This window comes from Passer montanus, unplaced genomic scaffold (assembly GCF_014805655.1).
Source record: "Passer montanus isolate IOZ18808 unplaced genomic scaffold, ASM1480565v1 scaffold10, whole genome shotgun sequence".
NCBI classification, from domain to species: domain Eukaryota; kingdom Metazoa; phylum Chordata; class Aves; order Passeriformes; family Passeridae; genus Passer; species Passer montanus.
In genome coordinates this window covers 36,923,944-36,947,725 of record NW_024356505.1, presented here as the reverse complement: position 1 = coordinate 36,947,725, position 23,782 = coordinate 36,923,944, and the positions used below count along the sequence as shown (strand labels likewise).

The following is a 23,782-nucleotide window of genomic DNA, read 5'->3' as shown; positions in this document are numbered from 1 at the left end:
ACACAGTATAGTACTACTTGTGTTTTTACACTGCTCTGGTTATTTAGTCACCTACCATGTGGACAGGCATTAAAAGATGGTGCTTTATCCTCAAATCTGAAGCAAATGATCTGTCAGTCTCTAATGGACCTGCTCCAGAGAAATACATTTTGTTTTACTACATCTCCAAAAGCATGTACTTAGTTTGAGAGCACACACTTAGTTTAATGTTAGAGAAGGGTGTTCATTACAGCCAAATGAGTCAGACATCTCAGTGCTAAACTAAAATAACATTTTCTATGGACTTTGGAGACATTTGATGGCATCCTTCAAAAGCTTTTGTAGGAGTCTGAAGAATCATATAGCTCTTTTGCCAGTATTTCTGACAACAAAATTACTTAAAATTCTAGTTTTGACTGAGCATGATTACTGGGATAATTGTATTTTCTATATTTGCATTTTATTCTATGACACATTAATCTAGATAACTGGAAAGGTATTTTCATGGCATGTGTGCCTGACTATGAGGATGATGTGAAAATGTTAAATGCTAGTTTGAGTCCACTAACCTCTTCAAGAAGGAGATTAATTGCACATCAGGGAACTGCTGAAGGAGCTCATGAGTGTGGCTTGGCTCAGGATGAGGACTCTTTGGTTGAGACATTTTAATATAAGTGTTTGCAAATGAGCCAGGTGCCCTGTCCCCTCTGGAGACAGCCAGGCTGGTGGCAGTGGGGCCACACAGTCAAGGGACCCTGGGCAGGGTTCAGCCCACCCCAAAGACCTCCTTGTCAGAAATGTTCCAATTTTAAATCAGCAGGACCAAGGAATCCAATTCCTTACCTTGTCCTTTAAAATACTCCTTTAAAAATTCTCCACATGCCTGGTTTGAAAGGCATGCACGGATTTTACCTTTTTCCTGGGAATTTAGGTGCATCCTTGAATAGGGACAAACAGCTGGGATTAGGGGACAAGAAGACACTCACCAGGGACATGAGGGAGTCTCCAAGGATGGCAGGGTTGGCTTTTTTCAGCCGTCTGAAATCCTGGGAGTTCTGAGATAAAGCATACAAGCCATGAATTTTAATTTTGTTGTTGAGTAGTTTGGTGACTCAGGGCATTTAAAAGTCTGTGTATGGAAGGTCAAAGTAAACAATCTCATGTTTCCTTCTGGGCTCAAGTTCATGAATATATTTTATGCATGTCCAAAATCTTTGGAGAGCATCTCTCCAACACAGGCAAGGAGAAATAATGCAGCCACTCCCTGTGCAGCTAAAAAATAGGATTAACTACTTAAAGTATGAGGAATACACAGTATTTACACAGGAATTGCTAGAAAGTATCTGTCACTCTGTCAGATGAGGTGGCACATATTCACTAAAACTGTCCAGGGACTCTGAAAGTTTATACTTCTTTTATATACTTGCTTGTGCACTTCTGATCACAAGAGCCAGACTGAAGTTCACTCATACTTTTGCTTAAATACACAAACTGTTTGGAACACTAATTATAGCTATAAGCAATTTCGTTTCAATTTCTGTGAAGAAGCCATTTTCCAATAGTACTGGGGATGGTCATGTACAGGCAGTGAGTCAGCAAGGGAGAAATTGGGCAATTTCTGAGCACCTGCTGATCATAAACTTTACTGGCATTTTAATTGTTTTATTTATTTAATTGTGAATGTGGTCTGAAAAAAAAAATTTAATTAGAAACCAGGGTGCAATTGCAACTCCAAAGGCTGCAGTCTTTGGCACTGATGTTGGAAGGACTAAGAGACCATAAAATTGTTTAGAGACCTATAACCTCCAAAACTGCCTGCATGGGCTGGCTGCCCTCCCCTGATAACAGCTTCTGTGGGTTGCATTTTTCTTTCCAGTCCTATTTGCCCATTGTTTTAGATGACATCCGTCTGAAGTTAAAGACTTAAAAGGTGGAGATGATGAATACCTTGCACCATTTTCCTTTACTACTCCCTTGCTTTAATCCTGCATGATAACCTAGTAATGATTCTTACATGTAGTTAACATGAGATATGAGAAGAGATTTTTAAAATAAAAACAGAGTTCAGAGGAACTTACAAACCGGACCCAGTTTTTCACTCCGTAAAGCCCTTTTGCCATGCAATTATCCCATAACTGACCTAATTTTAAGACAAAGGTTGCAGCAGAAATAGGACCCAGAGTTGCATAACTCAAATACTCAATTCATCTACTGGGGATAAAAAAGCAGCTTCTGGCTACGAACAATCTTTTTGGTGCTGAAATGAAGAGTTCCCATGGGGGGGATCTCTACCCAGAGACAAGGGTTCCTTTCCAGTTGTTCACCCTGATTTTGGTGCTGCTGCCATGGCTTCAGAGATGGCCAAAGGTGTGGTGCACCCAGCCACAGAAGAGGATGAGGATAGGGAGGAGGATGAAGCTCAGCACTGCCCCAGGGACTGAGTGTGTCAGGAGATGGAAAGAGATCTTCCCTTGTGCCCTAAAAAGGAGGTGTCTGCATTGTCCCATTAAAGCCAGCACACATTGGGTGTTTTCTTTGTTGGATTTAAACAAAGTGTTTACCAATATGCAAGGGATTAAAAGAGTTCATGTCATACCTGTCTGTTTATCAGAGCTATGGGCCTGTGACACAGAAAGTATTGGGGCATTTCACTGAAATTATATTTGCCAACACAGCAAAATCATTAATTCTGGGATCTGGGCAAAGATGGATCAGACACAGAGGGCAGGAGACTGCTGACAAAAGGAAAATGCATCAGAGAATCAATTGGAAAGGATCCAGTTATTCAGATTAATTTGTTTCCTTGTTGAAACCTGAGGATGAACCAGAAAATCGTAATTCTTATGGAAGTATAACTCTCAGTCAGTAATAAAACCGATATGCAAAGAATCTGCTTTACCACTAATTTCTGTGAGGAAATGTGTCCAAGAGCATGTGAGGCACTGCAGAAGAACTGGGGGCTGGGACTGTGTTGAGCACAGAAAAACCAGTTTGGAGCTGCCATGTGTGCTGCTGAAATATGATGATTGTTTGCCCCATGTTAGTGTGTGGGTGGGTTTGGTGGAGCTGGATTTCTGTGTCCACTAATCTTTCATAAATTCCAGCTCACCATAAACCGGATCATTTCTCTTTCAAACATTTGTCCTGGTGTGTGTTTGATCATGCAAATCCTCAAGGTCAGAGACACCTGTGCACTCCCCACTGTCCTGTACATACCTTATCTTCCCTTGTTTCACCAGAGGAGTCTCCTCAGGTGGCTGCAGATCCAGTGATGCTCAGTGATCCCTCTCCAAACACAATTGAATACACTCTACCTTTTTGTTATTCTTTACACCAGGACTTTGTGCTCCTCTCCAGGATCTACAGAAGCTCAGATTGCATTTAGCATTGTCCCCTCACCCATCCTGATTCTGCCAAACTTGGGATAAGCCCTGGGGCACTCCTTGGTTTTTTTCTCCTGACGTTTTGCAGATGTTGAGTTGTGCAGCTCTGAGCTCCAGCACTGAACTCTCCAGGAGGTTCTGAGCCCTTCAGCAGCCTCCCATTACCTCTCTTTTCCAATAAACCTGAAGTATTTGGTGCCATAATTTTATCATATTTCACTATCATCTACAACAAAAAGATTACAGACATTTGAGATTATACCCATATCCTTTAAAATGTATTAATAATTCATAAATTTGTTCAATACTTTTTTTTACCTACTGATTCCAGCTGTGGCTATAATCCTCCCATGGCAAAAACTTCCAAACATTTCATACCTGCTGCATAGTAAAAGTATTGCCTTTTACTAACATTAAACTGATCTATTATTTTCAAGGAGGCTGTTCTGTTCTATTTTTGTGGGATTCAGTCAAGAATAGTTGACAAAAGGTTCTGACAGTTCATATCACATGCAGAATATTTTCTTGTTTGTAGCCAGAAGCTGCTTTTTTATCTCTGGTAGATGAATTTGAGTATTTCAGTTATGGAACTCTGGGTCCTATTTCTGCTGCATCCTTTGTCTTTGGGCCAACATTTGATAATTATGTGCCCAGTGTAGCTCCCTAAATTATAAAATCCCGTTCCAAGAGAATTTCAGTCTGTCTCTCCATTTACCCCCTGGGTAAGTCATCATCTGTGTCACAAAGTTCTGCTTCACTCATGTGTTGCCTTTCCAGCAATGGAACATGCAAGCAGAGTGTTCTGTATCACCAGCCCAGTGCTAAATCCTCAAACGTGTCACCTGTGCTGTGAACCTCCTTCCCCTGTAGCTCTGAATGAACCTCAAACTCATCAGCACAATGCCTGCTCTCACTGGCAGAGACATATTGCTGGAATATATAATGCAGGAGGCACAGATACAGAAATGGAGGGTGAACTCATTGCTACCTACCTCAGGAAAGGAAAACCTGTCGAGCAGAAGGTTTGCCTGAGCTATCGTGGTCATTATTCAATGAGGTTTCTCCTGTCATGAAAGACATTTGGAAATAATATAGAGTTTCGTGTTTCAGGTTCCAGAACAAAGTCAGAAATAAATGAAACCATTATTTCATTGAGCTTCAACAAGCTCCAAATGGGCACATTTTAAAATACACTGAAAACCTAAGCAGGAGAAAATAAAAGGCAAAAAGAACAATTTGAACACCTAATAGAGCACTGACAAATCTGATGAATAGCAGAAAAGAATTAATCAGTAAGGAGCAAAGGAACACAGAGTAAGAATAATGTGTTAGCTTATGGGAAATAAAAATGTTTATTCCTTTGCTGTGCCATAAGTCTCCATGTACAATCAGGTTCCTGCTGGTTCAGTGTGGTGTCTTGGCATGTGCTAAGCAGAAAGTCAAGGGGTTTGATTAACACTGAACTGCAGAGGGCTATGAAGAGGCTGGCAGCATCTTCTTGTTGATTGTCCTGGATAAAGAAGGTTTCACAAAACCCAGCCAAAGAAGGGCTCATCCAGGCACAGAAAATCCTGATATCACAGGACAGCTTCAGCAGAGGTTCAGCTTATTATTCACTCCCAACTAGTTGAGACAGAGTTAGTTTCATGTAGCTTCCTGTTAGTACAAAGCTCCTATGTCCCACCACATGGACCATCTTTCTGCCTTCCCTGGTAATCTGCTGTTCAACTTTTTCACGTAGTGGAGACTTCTCATGTGCCTCAGGTCTCTTGCTCACAAAAAGAATATTCCTTTCCAAGAGGTGCTTGCTTGCCACATGTGGTGTTTGACTTTTCTTCTGCTGAGTCTCTTCTATCTCTGGGTGGAAGTTCCAGTCACCCAATAAATTCAATCACCATGTTCACCCCGGAGCTCTGTGTCAAGGAGTTCTGCAGGAGATCCTCTCCTTCATAAATAATTCAGTGAGATAAGCATTTGTAAGACAGTAGAAAAAGGCAGCAGTTAAATGCTGTTCAGTTGTGTTTCCTCTGGAAGAACAGAGAGTTTTTTTCGGCAGGGTAAGCAGGGTTTGTCACAGCAGCTCTAAAGGCTCCAAGTGCCCCAAGCAGCCAGATGAGAATGTGCACTTTGGCTTTGCAAATGGGAATTGACTTTATAGACAAGGAACTCTCCTTGCTGCCTGTCCTCCCCAGCTGAAAGGTGTCTGCTTTCCCAAGAGCAAGAAGCAAACCTCAAAACTTCCTCCAGTTTTCAGTGGGCTCTTTGTTTGCCTCAGTTTGCTATCAAAGACCACTTTCTGTTTTGCTGTGAATTAGTTTTACAGGGTGTTGGAGTGCTGAGCAATTCTAAATACAACCAATTAACACTCATGCACCCTTTAATTTTGCTTCTTTTACAGAATGAAGAGCCCGTTTTCTCCAGGGATGGTCGGAAGTTTTTCTTCGTCCGGGCCATTCCCCAGGGAGGACGTGGGCATTTCTACCACATAGCCATGTCATCCTCACAGGTGACTCACTGCTGCTGCTCTGGGTCTCACCTGAGGCAGACAGCAATAAAAAGTGGTGTCTGTGCTTGTAGCAATGAGATGGGGAGGTGCAGATGTAAAAAAGTCTTGTGCATACAAGAAAACCTCCAATGATGCTTTATTTGGGCATAAGATAATGTGAATTTCCAAAGAGAAAGGTCAGTGGATTGTCTCTTTCCAAACAATTATTATTGGTTTTGTTTTTGTGATGTCACCTTAGTTGTAGATAAGTAAATCTCCACCCTGCCATGAAGGATTAAACAGAAGCTTGTGGGCATGCTGTTTGAAGCTGCTCTGTGCTGAATTCACCTCATTATCTTCAGTGGAGTCATGGTTAAGATAATTCTACTCTCTTATTTCTATGCCTGCAGATTCACAGAAATGGCAGGTGTAGTGATGGAAATTGCAGATATTTGGTTTATTTTTCATGGGCAATGGAGCCAGAAGAGCTCCCCTTTTCAGAAGTTTTAGCAATAAAAAATCTACTTCTCTTTTCTTTCTGGCAGCCCAACAGTAGCAATGACGACTTACAGGCTATTACATCTGGAGATTGGGATGTGACAAAGATACTGGCATATGATGAAAAGAGGCAGAAAATGTAAGTAAACTTTGGCCTGGCAAATCAGACTTCCTTTGTTTAGCCCTGGGCTCTGGGTTGGTTACAAAGGTGTTGTGTATGCACTGAAACCTGTGAGCATGAGGAGCTGGGGATGAGAAAGCAGGAAAAGTTGTCTCCATTTTGGCTTAACCTCTCACACCATTACACATATCTTGTGTTATTTTGAATAATCCGTACAGCTGAAACTTCTCTTTCTATGACTGTTAAATGTATGTGTGCAGACGAGTAATTTCTCCTGCTGTAACTTCTGATATTAGCCTCTGTAGGAAAGCAGCCTGTTTTCATCAACCACTTAGTCAGTTTTCGAAAGAATCTTTTGTTGACCTGCAAAAATACCAATGCAGTGGGGGAAAAAAAGTATTTAGTTAGAATTATAGAAAAAAAATAAACAAGAAAAACAAGAAAAACAAACCCACGCTTCTTCACACTTGCTCTTTATGATTTTAAAATAAGTTCTGTAAACATCCACTTTTTCAAATACACTTCAAGAAATTACATAAGAAACTATTTAGACAGCTTCTGGAATCAAATAGCATATTCCTTTCCTGGAAAACTTTTGGGTGAATACAAAGTTCTCACCTCTCAGTTACTTGAGGGCACGGAATAGTTGAGCAAATAGTGTCTGGAATATAATAAACTTTGAGTCATCATTAAGAGCACAGTGCTTCCTCAAGATTTTGAATGCTCTCAATTACCAATAACTTCAGAACAATATAAAACCATAGAAATGTAGAATCACAGAATGGCTTGGGCTGGAAGAGAAAGAGCATCCAATTCCAGCTCCCTGCTGTGGGCAGGGACACTTTCCACTGGACCAGGCTCCCCCTCAAACCTGGCCTTGAACACTGCCAGGGGTGGCCTAAATAGCAAACTAGCACCGAAGTCTTATTGGCATTTTAACTGGCCAGTCAAGCAGAAAATGCCACACTCAGTTTGTACAATCAAGGTGTGTGCCTAGGCAAGTGCAGCTTGTTGGAAGCAGATCAGAGGGGATGAAAACCCTTGCTGGCATTGTTCACCCCATGGGTGCTACATTTTCTCCTGTGCTCTGGAATTATCCACACAAAATGCATCTGGGGGTTTAATTCAGATTTCACAGGGGGGACTGAGGTTGGCCACCTCCTGCAGCATCACTCTTTTACCTCCAGAAGCTGCCACTGCAGAGCAGAGTTGTTGTTTATCCAGAGAGGAGCTCAGCACAGAACAAGGACAGCAAAGTGTTCTTCAGCTTCATGCTCTGCTTCCCATCAAACCCTGATTAGCTGACAAAGATTAACTGGGCAAAGAAAATAACGTGGCCAGAGAAGTAAAAACTTCCTCTAGAGAGAGAAGAAAGGTCTTTAAAAGAAATTCTGAGCCATGAGTCCTGAGGTAAAAAGGTGGATATCTTCCACTTAATCACTTGATCCTTTTTTGATCCACTGACATGATGAGTGTAGGACCCAAAGTTTTCCATGCTTACTTTAATTGCAGTGCAGTCTGCAATGTACTTTCTTGAGCCTCTCAATGATGTGTCCCACTGTATCCTTTCCCAATTCAATTTAAATTCCCCTTGTTTTTACAAGATCATGAAAATGGCAATATGAGTGAAGATGTTGTTGCATGAGACACTTCTAAACCCTTCTAATGGTGCAATTCACTTTTATTTTTCCTCTCCAGTTATTTCCACAGCACAGAAGATTCACCAAGAAGGAGACATTTATACAGGTATGTGCTTTAGTAACTTCATATTCAGAATTTCCCATTTCTTCAGTTTTACATGAATCATAAGAAATTGCAGTAGAAACAGTTTTTTAAGTTTTTTTCTTTAATGGAATTGCAAGATCTTTCAGTGTGTCGCTGGAAAAAAACAGTGTAACCATAGCAAACAAAATGCTTGACACTTGGAAATGTTTTACATTTAGCAATTTTCTCATATCAACGCAAATTTTAAATTGGTGTCAAGATTGACTATCACAAATAGTCAGTTCACAACAGAACTGCTTAGCACTTGAAGGAATTCAGAAATACTTAAAATAATGGTATAAACTGTCCTTATACTTTCCAACAGAGGTTTCAAGAAATTTCGTAGTAGCTCACCTCTTCATGAAACTGAAAAGAATTAACAATATTTTATATTTACAAACCTTTTTCTGCAGTTCCAGAAGATTTTAGCATTTTCCCTAAGTATATGATGAGTAAAAAGCTGGTTTTACAGCAAGCTATTGGTAGTGTTGCCATTGTGAAATGTTGTGGAAGCAGATTACAGAGTGGAGGAAACACAAACTTTTAAATACACATTTCAGAGTCATTATTCCATTTGTCCTGTTTTTCTTCTCTGTTCACCCTGCTGCCATCACAACATCTGCCATGAAGGGCAGAGTTGGTGAAGGCATCAGTGGACAAGGGACAGTCAGTACATTCTCCTTCTCTCACATGACATCATATCATTTTTTTCCTCAGTGGGAAGGAAACTAGAGCAAAGTAAATTACCTGTGATTTAATAATATTTTTCCTTTCGAGACCTATGTGCCTGTTCACTGCACTCCACAATTTTTGAGAGTATTTCCTTGAAGAAAAATTTAAAAATTATACTAACCCTTCATTTCTATTGAAATAAGAAAAAACCTCACTTTAAAAACAGAGTCCAGGCAGAGTTCAAGAGCTGCTGGCATGAGTGAAAGCAATCCCCACTCTTCCTTGTCAGCATCCATCTCACCTTGGTGCCTCATCAGCCTCATCTCCCCACACAGATGAAGACCTGTTCAGGGTTTTCCATCTCCTTTTGTGTGTTTGATTTAGTAGATTTAATTAGGATTTTAATCAGAGATAAAATCTGAGCCTAAACAAGAGCCCATGATTACTCATTTCAGTCTCTGCAACCCTAAAGAAGTTGCTCAGCCTCATCTCTTGAAATGGTAGCAAAAAACACTCATCTGCATTACAGTAATACTGGAAAGATCTCTTGTTTAATATTCTTGAAGTTTCAAAATGCTATCTATTAATATTTGCTAATAATATTCTTCGACATTCAGTGGACTCTTAGCAGCAAACTTGTGAGCAAATGGACAGGCCACATTACTTTCCTCAACAACAGATCCCTAAATACAATCTTTCCTTTCTGCTTGGGGATTTCAAGAGCAGAGGTTTTTTTATTTAAATCTGTAAAAAGGGCTTTGGCCTCTGAGGCAGCAGCTAGCAAATCAGACCAGTGGTGAAACCAATAAGAAACTTAGAGAAAGCAATTCCAGCTCTTTATTGTCTGTTATAATATAAATAAGTGTTGAAATGTTGCTGCTTTGTTTCATGTCTTCATCCACCAAATTATTACTTCCTCTTGCGAAATTGCAACCATCATTTTGTTTTAAAAACTTTGCCTTCCTTCATAACCACCTGACCTTGCAAAATGACATCAGTATCCATTTATATATTCTCTATTCAAGCAGGAGGGAAAAAAATCCATTATTGCTATTTAAACTCAACCAAATGGAAATACTTCATCTCTTACTAATGTTGGACACATTAGATTTATATTCTTGTTCTAAAGAAAGGTTCAAGTAATGTTGCTTTCAAATAACATTTGCTCAGTGACCTTCATGGAATTGTATTAACTTTTTCAGTGCAAGCACAAATGGGAACTTCAACAGGAGGTGCCTGTCCTGTGATCTGATTGAAAACTGCACTTATTTCAGTGCATCTTTCAGCCACAATCTGGAATACTTCCTGCTGACATGTGAAGGTATGTGCTGGGTTCTGTCACTGCAGTTGTTGTTCCTCAGGGGCAGGATTTAGAGCCAGCACTGACATCTTCAGACACTCTGGGTACCTGAGGTCAGCTTTGAAAGACTGGCCATGAATACCTTGCTTTTAAAGCTTTACACTTGACATTTTTCTTTTCTTTTTGTGTTTTTACTTGTGGCTAGAAAGCAAATATTTTTACAACCTTTTTCTGTGCTTACATGCACAGAAGGTAGAGGTGGATTCCCCCAGCCACCACAAGCATCCTTAAAGGGAAGTAACAGCAGGAGGATGTAAAACATCATAAAATTTACGAGGGAGAAGCCAGCAAGGTGGGGTTGACTGTGGGTGACTGGGACTAAGTTCCAGATACATCAACCAATACTGTGAACAGAGGGATTTAAAGTAAGTTACAACAAGGAGATAATTTACCAAAAAGGCAGTTTACAGAAATGTTCCTGATGGACAATGTGAGTACAGGATATCTGGTGTATCTTCCCTGCTCATCCATCACAGATCTGCTTCAACTTGGCACAATCTGCAGGTCCAACAGGGATTTCCTGTTTGGAAAATGCATGAGAGTATCCAAGAGTCTAAGGATGCATTTCAGGAGAAGAGTCATTGAAGTTTTCTCCAGCTCTGTTAAGACTAAGTGCAGAACTCCACTAAACTTATTCCTGTATAATTTAATTCTGCTTGATTATCCAAAATTGCAGACAAAATGCATGCACACCAGTCACCTGCTCCTGGCATTGAGGCTGCTCAGATGGCTGCATGTCCTCTGAAAAAAGGCTTGAAAAGCAAACAAGAAATTCCTTATTTTCAACAGCTCAGGAGAGAAGTGAGTAGGTCTTGAAGGGATATTAGGAAGGAATTCTTTACTGTGAGCAAGATGATGCCCTGGCACAGGTTGCCCAGAAAAGTGATGGATGCCCCATGCCTGGAAGTGTTGAAGGCCAGGTTGGATGAGACTCTGATCAATGTGGGGTGGTGGTGCCCATGGAAGGGGGACTTCGGGGGTCTCTGTGGTGAGGCAGGGGCTGCCCCTTCTCTGAGTGCCAAGTATCCACTGCTGCCACTGTTTGTGGGGAGCACCAAGTTAAGAAGGAATATTTGGGATGGTAAAATGGGAAATAATCAAGATAAAGTGGAGAAGTAGAATGGTTTGTATAAAGTAAAATTCTTCTCTGAGTGCCAAGTATCCACTGCTGCCACTGTTTGTGGGGAGCACCAAGGTAAAGAAGGAATATTTGGGATGGTAAAATAGGAAATAATCAAGATAAAGTGGAGAAATAGAATGGTTTGTATAAAGTAAAATACCTAGATTAGGACAATTATAAAAACATGTTTCTCCCCTGTAAGGGAATGATAGGTTGCATGTCAGAAACATTTAGAGGTATTAAAAACATATCTGGCAACACAGTACAGAAAAATAGCATTAACAGGGTAATACACTAATTGATTTAATGGATTAATTAACTTAATGAATTTACCTGTAAGTCTGAATTTATAGTTATGGCAGACACATGCAGAGAAGTGTAATTTGTCAATAAACATTCGGTTCTGTAGTAAATATTATGTTTACTAACTTCTTCCCTTTAAAATAAAAACCTTGTTTATTTTTCTTCTTGTTTTAATTTCAAGAATAGCTGTCAGGAGCTACCAGAGACAATGTCCATTTCCTTTGCACCAAGATAATTGTTTGACACTAATTAGAAGCATTTGTGAATAACAAGATTAAGATTTCTAAAGAGCCTTATCAGCAGTTATGAGGTGATTTGTTTTTGATTACATTATATCTCATCCACAAAAACCTGCAGTGATACCTGAAGAAATTAATGAGTTTTATTAGTGTGTACATTAATCCAGTACACAAGATAATGATTTTGCATAATAAACTATGGGCCTGATTCTCACCTGCTGTAAACAACAACTCAGTTGTAAGGTCATTAGGATTAGATATATTTACATCTATGAATATGTCTTTGTCTGAATTTTAGTTATTCAGGACTAATACTCAAATCTCACTGTAGCACAAATACAGCACAGCTTCATCTCAGTGTCTCCATTCAGAAAACTTAAAAAAAAAATGCATACATGATAAAATACAGAAATCTTGGTAGAATTTCCATTTTCAATGATTTCATAAAAATATCAGTCTATTGCATTTGGTGGAGCTATTCCTTATTTACATGACTGAAAATGAGAGGCCTTTCAAACGATTTGCTTTCAAGCAGTTTGCAGGAACCACATTTCTTTTTGGCATTTTTGATGTAGGGATCCATCTAATTCAGATGTGTGCTGTGGGGGCACTTGCAGCAGGGACAGCTCCCTTTAGCTCCTGATGCAGCTGATGTGAGCCAGGTCAGTGCAAACCTCTGCTCTGGATGAAGCACAAATTTCTGGATAAAAAATATCATCCTGTCAGACTTTGGTGATATAAATAGGTGTTATGGTTTCATGGAGAGTCACCTGGATCCACTAAGAGGACAATTCCTTTTCCACAGCTCCTCAGACTGCTTAGCCACAGCTTGGCCATGCCTCATCTCCCCAGGGTGTTGGGTTGTTGCTCACCAGCATTCATGCTCTAATATAGTTTAGATTAACAGAAAATCTTATTTATTCATATGAACATATAACACAAAAAAAGGAAAAGCTCCTTGAATGAGGAGCTTATATGAATGAGCACATATCAAGGGACCCTGCAGATCCTGTAGTTTATCCAGCAGACAGAACAAGCCCACCAGGGTGAACAAAAGTTTGTCTTGCTCCCCAAGGGCTTCTGCCAGGAGTTCCCATCTCTGCTTCCCCCCAAAAAATCCTCACAGTTGCAGTTGATGTTCAAGACCAGACAGTGCCAGAGAGTGCCTGTGCCTGTTTAGTGCTTTCTTCTCCATAACATGTCTAACATGCATGAATTTGTATTTAAATATGTATCAAATACATAAATCTCCATAATATGTATAAAATGCATCAATATGCATAAAAGCACCCAGAGCTCAGGTCTTGCTGTCTGCTCTCTGACTGTGACATGAATATGTGTGTTCATAGTGATCACTGGTGTACCCAATGTCAGCCCCATAAGTATCTTTGGAGGCAGCTAAATTAAATTATTTTACTGTAATCAAACCTGTAATAGCTTAAAAATTTGTATTTTCTCAGCTGTCCACAGGACAAATACATGGGGAAATATTTATGTATTTTTATGGCTTGAAAACAATTTCTGTACTGGCAGAGAATAACCTCCACCATACCTCAGTTTCACTCTGCCCCTTCTTTTGTGACCTTTTGTTGCAAATTTCTTTGAGTTTAGAGCCACAGACATGACTGTGGCTCAGCTGAACTTCTCTACAATGGATGGCAAGGTTTGTACAACTTGAGCAATCAATCAGAGCTTATAAAATACTCTGTGATACTTAAAAGAAAGGCAAGGTTAAGGGAAAATATCTTCCCTGAAAGGACCCAAAAAACCCAAGAAAGGTTTGGCATCGCTCATTTGATTCCAAAGGTCAAGAGCTGGAAGTTTTCTTCTCGCTCTCTTGGTACTTTAAAGGCATAACATATAATTTCCTTAAAAGATTTTTTGCTGTCCTGCAGAATACATTTAACAGCCTTGCTACCTGGCACAGGCTGAAAGGAGAGCAGCTGCTGTGATGGAAGGTAACCTCTCTTGAAAGAGGACAGTGTAATGCTTGCTGTCAGGAGGCAACATTTATTGCAATCAGTCAGTCCCAGAAGGCTAGTTACCTTATTTTTCATCTAATTTTATATGCTCATGATTCAATTACTGTAGCAGGATCTAAGGAAACATGATACTTTGCAGACTGCTGTTAGATTATCTCCTCTAGACATGGTTGAAAAAGCAATATCTGCTTGACCAAGGTCACTCCTACTGTCATTTTCACCATAAAATATGGCTTTACACTTCTCCCTCTTCAAATAAACCAGCACAGGCACCTCCACTGATTTCTTCTCAGATAAACAGAAATAAAATCTGGATGGAAGTGGTTTGCTATTTTATACAAAAATTTAGTTGAGGTCGGACTTTTCTCATCTGAAATGGGATGTAAATTTTAATTTCATTGAAAAAAAGGATAAGAAACTGCAAGTTTTGGTTACAGGAAGAAATGTATTCCTGTTTCTTGAGTAGGACTCAGGTAGGGTGCAAGTCTGAATGACACCAGCCAATAAAGCACTAAAGCCCATTTTTAGGTGATAGCTCCTTCTCTGAAGGATGAAGCCCTATCAGTTACTACCCCTCTAGTCAACTGTGCAGTGTTTTAGTATTTCCACTGTACCTAGGGACACTGTCTTAAGTGGCTCCTTCTGTCTCCCCCCAGAGTAGCCAGCCAGCACCATTAAAACTCAACCCCTAATGAGGCTGTTCACAGGGAAAGCAAAGGAAGCAGCCCTTTCTGTCACAGAACAATTGGTACCCTGGCACTCAGGTGTTTTGGCTGCAGTCAAATATATTTTTACGATAGTCTTCACTACCATAAAAAGATCTGTGAGATCACAGAGAGTTTCAGCTGGACTCACAGAGCTGGCAAATGTTTCCTGGAGCCTGGAGTTGAAGTCCCTGATGTGGCAGACGTGGCATCGTAGCATCCTTTACATCAGTTAATCTTTCTCCATCAACTGACCTCATCCATAAGCTCATCCTGGCCCTAGGGAGGTGTGGTTTTCCCCACAAAGGGTTAATGACTTCTGAGGCAAGAGGACTAGAGGGGAAGACCCTGTCGTGTGCATAGATCTCTGCAATTAATGACATTTAATACACAATGAATATGATGAGGGAGGTCAGTGTTTTTCTTGGGATGCCTACCAGCCTGCTAATTATAAGTTCTCTCCAATCATGCGTTATCAAGAAGGATTAATCATTTTAGGGATGTCATAAAGAAAATTGGAGGGGAGAGGGCTGTAACCAGGGCTGAGGGGAGATTTGTCTCACACTTGACATGATTGCTGGGGATAGAGAAGTGCCTTGGCCACAACACTGTGTGCTATTCTTCAACCAGTGACTAATTAAGGAACAAACAGCTTTCACTTTGAGGAAGGACAGCAGTGTAACTGAACAGGGAACTATCTTCTTCTACAGTCCTTCCTCCTCTTCCAGATACAGTAAGATTGGAGTTTTTTTCCAAAATGCTGTAAAACCACTATTATTTATCCTGTCTCTTTGAATAATATCTCTGCTAGAAGCTGTGTCTGTGGCTGACTGGCAGTCTTTATTGTCAGCCTTGTGCAGGCCAAACAACTTTAAAGCTGTCTCCCTCTTTGGAGAGAAGAAAACAGATTTTTGTAAGAAAAACGTTAAAATATTGTCACCTGATTTGGCTCCTCTCTGGCACTGTCCTGTCTGGCATGGTGGTTCTCAGCAGCTTAGCCTAGATGCTGTAAATCAGTAATGACAGGTAACAGAAATGAAGTCATTTCTGCCTTTCCTAGCAGGCAACTCTGCAGCTGTGGAGCAAAATGTTATGTTGTAACTGAGCTGTGCTTGATAAAATACCTAAAGAACAAGTACAAAAGGAATTTATCTGCTTTTCCCCGTGTGTGTCCTCCAAGCCAGTGATGACAACAGCTCTGTAACTGCACTGCTGGCCCTGAGGCACTGAGGGGTGCCTTTAGGCCTGGGAAATCTTTAAAAATAGGATTTGTTGCTCTTACATCTTGCCAGAAAAAATCATGTTTCAATCCCATTCACAGGTTACAAGTGGTACAAAAGCACTGATTAGAAAAAACTCTGCAATTTGAGGATTTCCTCTGAGAGTGATTCATGCTAATGAAGGAGCAGCACAACCAAATCAGAGATGATCTTAGTCAAGTTTCTCATTCCATTGGACATTCATTCATTCTGCTTTTATGAGTTTTAAAGACAAGTGCTGCAAGTTTTTTCTTTATAGAAGCAGCAGGTAGCTATAAACTTCTCAGCCCTTAAACAGTTTCTTGAGAATTTAATTATCTTCTTTCCTCCCTTTTGGTGAAACTTGGAAACACCATCTAGAGATAGGAGCACTTAGGAGCATCACTTGCTGCTTTCACTTAATGGGTTTATGCTGAGCCTTGAAAAGTCCTTTTATTGTTCCACATTTGTTTTATTTTTCCAGAATTTTGCTGGGTCAGTAAAGATTTTCACTACCAAGTTTCGTCAAATGATCTGGCTGTGCTGAGCCTTGAAAAGTCCTTTTATTGTTCCACATTTGTTTTATTTTTCCAGAATTTTGCTGGGGTCAGTAAAGATTTTCACTACCAAGTTAGGTCAAATGATCTGGCTCTGCTTTGTGGCAGGTTGTCCTGACTTTGCTTTTAAACACATTTTGGCACCAAAGAGCCCAGAGCATGATTTAACAAGGTTCAGCCTTTCTCTGTGGGGAGGTCTAAACCCCTGGTTTGGAATCCCTTTAGGTATCCAGGTTGTTCTGCCCACTGATGTGGACAAACACAAGATGACAGAAGTCTGAAATGTTTGGTGCTTCTGGAGTTTACCATAGACAGATAAATTTTTAGTGTGGGTGAGTCTGAGTCATGAAATCCTTTGAGTGAAATCAGTGTTTTCTGATGAGGGCTGCTTTAGGAGAAGCCTTTGTGCTTGTTGGGGCCAGGATCCAAACCCAGGCTGGGTCCTTGGCCAGTGCCATCTCTCTAAACCCAGTCAGTGGCTGCCCACCAGCATTTCTCCTGCTTTCTTTTAATAACATGGGAAGGGTTTTTACTGAAAATCACAGACCAGCACTCCTGGGCAAGGGAACTTTTAATGGAGGCTGGAGGTGGTCAGAAAAGTGGGAAAACTGGGTCATTCATGCTGCCTCTTGTGCTGCATATCCCATGGACAGTGTGAGATAAGCTCAGCCAGCAGCTGGGTGGGGGGGTGGGAAAACCTTTGAAGCACCAGCTTCAGCATCACTGGCATAGCTCAGCTCAAGATTTAAACCCCGGGATTTTTATTTTTTTTTCCTTAATGTCAAAAAACATAAAATTCTGAGCAATGTTTCTAGTATTGTGGCTATACTTCATATCATTACTGCATAATATTGACATTTTTTGAGGAGATTCATATTTTGGAAAAATCTTCTAGTATTTTATTCTCTCATGGGATTGCCAGCATATTTAGACAGAAATGAATGTGTGCCATAGAAAAGCTAAATTAAAATCAATAAATCACATGGATTTGTTGATAAATTTTACTAACAAAATAACATTTTTCTTTGTTTTGCTCATTGACTTATGGATTCAGTCTGTTTCATCTGCACTTCTTGTAAGTGGCTTTGGGGAATTTTTTTACATGAAAATTGCTTAAAATATCACTCTTGCAAAAATTTAGAATGTAACATTTATCAAAAAACCAGGGGTTCTATTCATAAAGACTTACTTTATGAATAAAAGTGCCTGAATCCTTTCTGCCTCAGGACGGAAGATTATGACATTTGTCTTTCACTGTGAATGAATCAAATCACATTTTTCTTCAGTTACTTCATCAAAATCAGGAGGCCATGTCACAGAGATATTTTTGGCAGCAATTTTTACATTTATGGTCCCTTCAACAGAAAGAGCTTCATATTATTTAATATCTCAGGAAAATCCTATACTGATATTTATCAGGATACAAGGACTAGAAGTTTTATTGCTGGCAAAATAAATACTGCACTAAGTTTTTAATTTGAATTACGGAAAAGTATGAAAATCCTTTTGCAACCTTTCTCCAGATGATCATTTTCATGCTCTTACCAAGTGAGGAGCAGAGGCACAGAGAGAATTAGGGGCTTGCCTATGGACACATCTGGAGTCAAGTATTATGACCCCCATTTCCATCTTCATATTGCAAGACAGTACTCCAAGGAAAAGCAGCACTGACTCCTGGAACAGACCAGAAATATGACTCCTTCTGCAGCCTGTCTCCATTGTGGATGGTGGATAATTAACCCTCTTCAGGATTTTTGTAATAATGTACCCATCAGGGATGTGTCTGCCCAGCTCCTGCAATAAGAGGTTGGTTCGTGCCTTCAGGCAGGAGAATAATGAACCTCTCTCTACATCTTCCTCAGTTCCTTCATTTAATCAGACCTTTTAACCTGTGCCATTTGGGCCAGACCTACCATCCCAGGAAAGCAATGGAAAATCTGGGGACGAGGATATTTTTACTAACCATGGACAAGCAGAATGCCAATTAATGATTCACAAAACACAAGTGCATAAAGCAGTGTTTTAAACCTCTCTACGTTGCCCATGTATTGCCTTAAATATCACGTAGAAATGTTGCATGTCACAGTCTCATCAATAAAATCCCTGGAAACAGATTGTAATTAGCAGTTGTTATGCTCAGGTAAACATCAGTGCCAGCCATAATGGAAGTACACATTGGCTCTTCCCTGAATGTACTGGGCTATTTATGAGCTGTAAAACAGCTCCATATTTAGGCAAATATATCAGCAAAAAGCAGGTGGATTGCTCCTTTGTTCCCCTTTCTGTTACAAAATAGTCATGTTTTTTGGTCAGTACTGTCGGATTCTCTAAATCTTGGGTTGGATGTGGATCCTTATGATACATACACTTACAAACAGGTGATTGTTACTAGTTGCTTTAATTTGTTGACCTGCATCCAAATGTGGAGAATTCAAAGACACATTTGCTAACAGTGCTCTGAGAAGTCCAAACCAGCTGCCAAACGCTGGTTAGGACACATGGATTTATTTTTTTCTGCTGTCACGAGCTCCTTTACAGAACTCAAGCAGGACTTGTAATTCCAGCTTCCTAGAGGTGCTGTGAAAATGAAGTCCATTACCAACTGCAATGCTCAGACGTGCAGTGACAATAAGGGGCTCCTAGACAGATAAATTTCCAGAATGGTTTTGAAAGCTTCGGTGAATCTTCAGTCTATTCACTGCAGAGAAACCTTCCTAGCACGGAATCCGAGCCATCAGTATGCAGGAGAGCACTCCTGTGACAGAGCCAGCGTGCAAAGTGGTTAAATGGCTCTGGAGTGAGGAGTCAACAAGGCACAGCCACAGACGCTCGCACTGCCTCATCTCAACAGCAACCCAATAACGAGCCTGTAACTGCACCACGGGCCCCAATCAGTGCAGGGACAGTCCTCCCAGGTGCTGCAGCAGCAGAGGAGCCCTTGGTGTGTGCAGGACAGGGCTCCAGCAAGCCCAGCCTCCCGTGCCCCCGTAGCAGCACTCAGTGCCTTTAGGGACAGGCAGGGATCTCGAGACAGGGATTGGGGTTTGAGTTGTAGCAGCACTAAAGCAGATATGGAAAATGTAACAACCCATTTTGGCTTAAAGCACGTCGTTATGTGTTTTCACAGCACTGGGAGTGTATCAGGATCTGGGAGACCCAGTGTAGCTGCAAGGGGGAATATTTTCCTGTGGCTTTTTTTCACTTGGAGGGTCCTCAGACATGCATGTGTGTGCTAGTGTCTTCTTGCGGGTGATATGGAGCTACTGAGCTTCTTAGAAGGATTTGAACAGAGAAACAGTTTGTTTCTCAAATGCTACTGGGGTAATATTTCCTTAGTAGAGTTTTCAGTATGTAATATCCAAATTAAGATAATAGAAACTCTTTTTCTTGCTTTTGAGAGATGAAGAAGCTGAAGGTCCTATTTAACCTCCCCAGGTAAAAAGTCCAGGGTGACTCAGGGCATCTCTGGCAAATAACCAGGGAAAGCTTGTGGTTGTGGGTACAAATATCTCACTCCAGGGCCTGAAAACAATATTAAATGCATAGGGAGGAGATATCTTCATTTAATCCCTACTTAAATTTAGTTAGGTAGAAAGCCTGCTGCCTGGCAAGATTTCTGAAGCATATGGATTTAGTGCCAACTAAAAATGGTCATAAAACTGCCCATCATGGTAAAGGCAAAGCATCTTAGAAAGGCTCACTTCCTACTGGAATTCAAGCAAATGCTTTCCAAGTGCAGCTGGTCCTGCTAAGAGGGCCAGAGCTTGGCAGGTGACCTTTGGCAAATACCATGATAAATTAAGTTGTTGAGATCTAAAGAGACTTAATTGGATGCTGAAGTAACTATTAGCAATGAAAATGGGTTTTATTAACCAAGTCAAGAGCCTATGGATATACAAGTGCAGAAGGCACACCTAGGTTTAAACAAATGTCAGAAGCTGATACCTGGATTTTATTGTTGGGATATCCACCAGCTGGAGGCTACAGCCCCATGTAGCCATGCCAGGAGCTCTGAAGACCTCAGGCAAGGCTGAGAGCCCACTTTAAATATTTTCTTTACTGCTGACACCATAAGCAGTAACTTCCAGGTGGTGGCTGGGAGGAGGACACCCAGGGGAAGGTTGTTTCTACTGCTGTCCTGACAGGTTCCACCTCCCTGGTCCCCACCTCACCTTACTGTGAATGCAATAACCTCCTGTAAAGCTCCTTATTGCATTTTTCCTCAGTACATCTCACAGGAACACAGCACTGCCTGTCCACAAGGACTGGAAGACAAAGTCAGTGCAGATCCATTCTCTGTCCACCTCAGGGGCTTTTTCACCAACCTGCTGCCTGTGCCACAAACAGGCTCACTCTGAGCTGGGCCCAGGAACTGAACTAAATGAAAATTAAATTGATTTTTTTTTTCCCCTGCTGGGATCAGAGGTTCTAGAAGCTGTTCTGCTGCTTTAATGGATGATTTTACAAACATTTCTGATCTTGCAAGGGAGTGGGACATGCTGGCATGGGACCAAGGTACTGAGGTGGGGATGGGAATGGACAAATCTAATTTCAGTGTCTTAGGGAACCTCAGTGAGTATTTCATCATCATAGAAACATGGAATACCCTGAGTTGGAAGGGTCTCACAAGGATCATCAAAGCCACTCCCTGTCCCTGCACAGAACCACTCCAATCATCATTTGGAAATTTTTTATAGGCCACGTAATGTCTAGAGCCTCTTACTGCTGCACTCTAGAGTAGAATGGTATCTATAATCTATATCATTCAAAAATAAAATCTGGTTTTCTTCAGTCCACCCAGATGTACTGTTTTGTTTTTTTTAAATCCCACCAAGTGCTATAGTATTCTTCAATATAAATTTTCTCTACTTGGTTCTTGATGTGCAGGTCTTGGGGGTTCAGGTTTTCTGAACCATCTGAGCTGTCCTTGTCTGGTTCTGGGTCTCCAGCAAGGGGCAGAAAACCAATATTTGGCAGTGTGTGCTCTGGGGGTCTGAACATAGTAGGGTCTGTTTAGGTGGAGCAGGGCACCTGAGATACCCAAGAGAACCTGAGTGGTTCTATCCTTGTGTGACCACACAAGCCAGGTATCCTGGCTTGGGTTCTATCCCAAAACACCTAAAATACCTGTCTAACAAAACCCAGGATGCATCGGAGTCACAGAGACAAGGTTCACACCCAGCTGAATGTCCTGCAATGCGCTCAGGTCCTGCAGGACCGGGCGCCGGCCATGCACCGGCAGGTTGCCACCCAGAGGGATGCTAAACGGGCACAGCAGCGTGCTGGGGCCTGGGAGGCATTCCCAGGGCTTGCTCACATCCCAGGTCACTGGGTGAGTGTTATCTGTTGTGACCAGAATGGTTTCCCACACGAGGATGATTGCCACCACCTCGGGTTGTTGTGTACGCGGTAGCGGGAGGCTGTAATTAGCGCTTCCAGGCAAACTGTGACCTTTTGGAACTTTTCCTGAGGCTTATGGAGCCTAAATTAGTTTCTGCTGTTTGAAAGCATGCACAGGCTTAATCTCTGGGCCCTATTTATATTATAATTACTATATAATTCACATTTGCATTCACTTGACTCCTTTTCTTACTTAACAGCCGAGGTTGGCTCTCGCTCCTCAAGTCCTTTGTGCGCAGTTCATGGGTCACAAATCCTGTGGGCAAAGGCAGGGTGGGGGATGCTCATTGTCACTCCCTCGCATGCTGTACAACTGCAAAACAGCAGGCTGGCATCAAAACCCCCTTTTTCACAACAGAAGGTACCACCAGAGCTTTTTCTGCAGGAAAAGAGAGGATGGTATTCTTGGTTTGGGAGTTGGGTGAGAACTTCTTTTCTACCTCCTGTTAACAACACAGTTATGACTATAGTTTGAGACAAATTAAAGTGATGGCTTTAGTTATTTCTATAGTGTGAGATTAATTAAAATGGTGACTTTGTGGATATACCAGAACATTTTTTCTTCCTTTAAGCAGATCTCTCATTTATGTTATAAACTATTTCACTCTACTCTTATACATCTTTAATGTCTTGTAAACTCCCCATAAACACTCAGTGACATAAAAACAGGTGGAAAAAACCCAAACTAATATGCATGAATATTTAACAAGAAAACTAATAGAAAACATCTGTGATTTTCAGTGCCTGAAAAAATATTGTAGAATTAAAGCAAAACTCCTCTCCCCTTTGGAATGGCCCCATTCTGCAAAGCCCTATGTGTTCTTTGTTTTACATGTTTTGATCCTGTTTCCATTTGACTCTTGCTTGTAAATATGAGCTGCCTGGCATTGCCCAGAGGAAGGTGATCTATCAACTGCTTCCAGCCAGGGCTCTTGTCACTTGGTCATTCCATACATATAAAATTTTATCTGAGCTCCACTCGCAGGAGATAAATGACCATGACAACAGGCTTCCTCTGATGCCTCAAATAATGAAGCCTCACAAATCAGGCAGAAGCCTCCTGCATGTCAAGACCAGGGTGCATGTGCATTATTTCCAGCTATATGAGCAACCTTGGATGAACTCATTATTCTGCAGTGGGTAGTACAGATGTTACCATCCCACAAGATTTAATGCTTCCTCTGAGGAAAACTGCTTCTTTCACCTTGGTTGCCAGCTGGACCAGCTGTAAGGTTTATTGCTGGCTTTTGTTTTCTGTTTGCATGGTAGTTGCTAAGCCCTTTATTAATGCAGTCAGTACATTAAGGGTGTATTAAAACCTGAGAACTCATGAGAGGAAAACAGCTTAATAACCAGACAATGTGAAGCAATGGTATTGATGGGTTGTTGGTGGTGTTTTTTAAGTTAATATCCAGCACCAGTTGTTACTTAATTAGCTAGGAAGCCATTATTTTGTTGCAAGAGAATTTTACTTATGGAAAATAATAAATTAAGATTATCTAAATCAATTTATACTAGGTTTTTAATTAAATAAACAGAAAATATTAAATGGGGTTTTATTCAGTCTGTTAATGAGGTGTAAATGGCACTGAGACAGAGTATTTTCTTTCATGCCGTGATGATAAGGAATTATCTTTTTTTTCCTTGAATATCATAGAGTCATGGGATGGTTTGGATTGGAAGGGACCAGCATGTACTAATCCAATAAGAAACCTGGATTTTAAAAATAGGGACAAGTGTAAACTTTTGGTTTCACCTCTTTCCAGAGTTTGCAGAAAGTCTGGATTAAAACTGAATTGAAAGAGGTTAAATTGAGGTATTCAAATAGAACAGAAACTGGAAAAAACAGGGAGTTGAGTATAGGGATTTTTCTGTTCAGATTCCATAGGTTGGACCAGAATGCTAGAACAAAATAGCCTGGGATTTTGGGAAGTCATTTACCCCCGTGTGAACTGGAATTTTTCCCTTGTGCCTCTG

General features: G+C 40.9%; 1 protein-coding gene across 4 annotated transcripts in view; it reads left to right on the top strand.

The window, feature by feature from the left end:
* DPP6 (dipeptidyl peptidase like 6) overlaps positions 1-23,782 on the top strand; it is a 537,867-nt gene that overhangs the window by 493,669 nt on the left and 20,416 nt on the right. For all 4 annotated transcript variants that reach the window (XM_039712305.1, XM_039712329.1, XM_039712320.1 and 1 more), the window contains 4 exons: positions 5,761-5,868; positions 6,393-6,484; positions 8,165-8,212; positions 10,105-10,223. In XM_039712305.1, coding sequence (XP_039568239.1) covers positions 5,761-5,868; positions 6,393-6,484; positions 8,165-8,212; positions 10,105-10,223 — 367 coding nt within the window. The remainder of the gene's footprint in view (positions 1-5,760; positions 5,869-6,392; positions 6,485-8,164; positions 8,213-10,104; positions 10,224-23,782) is intronic.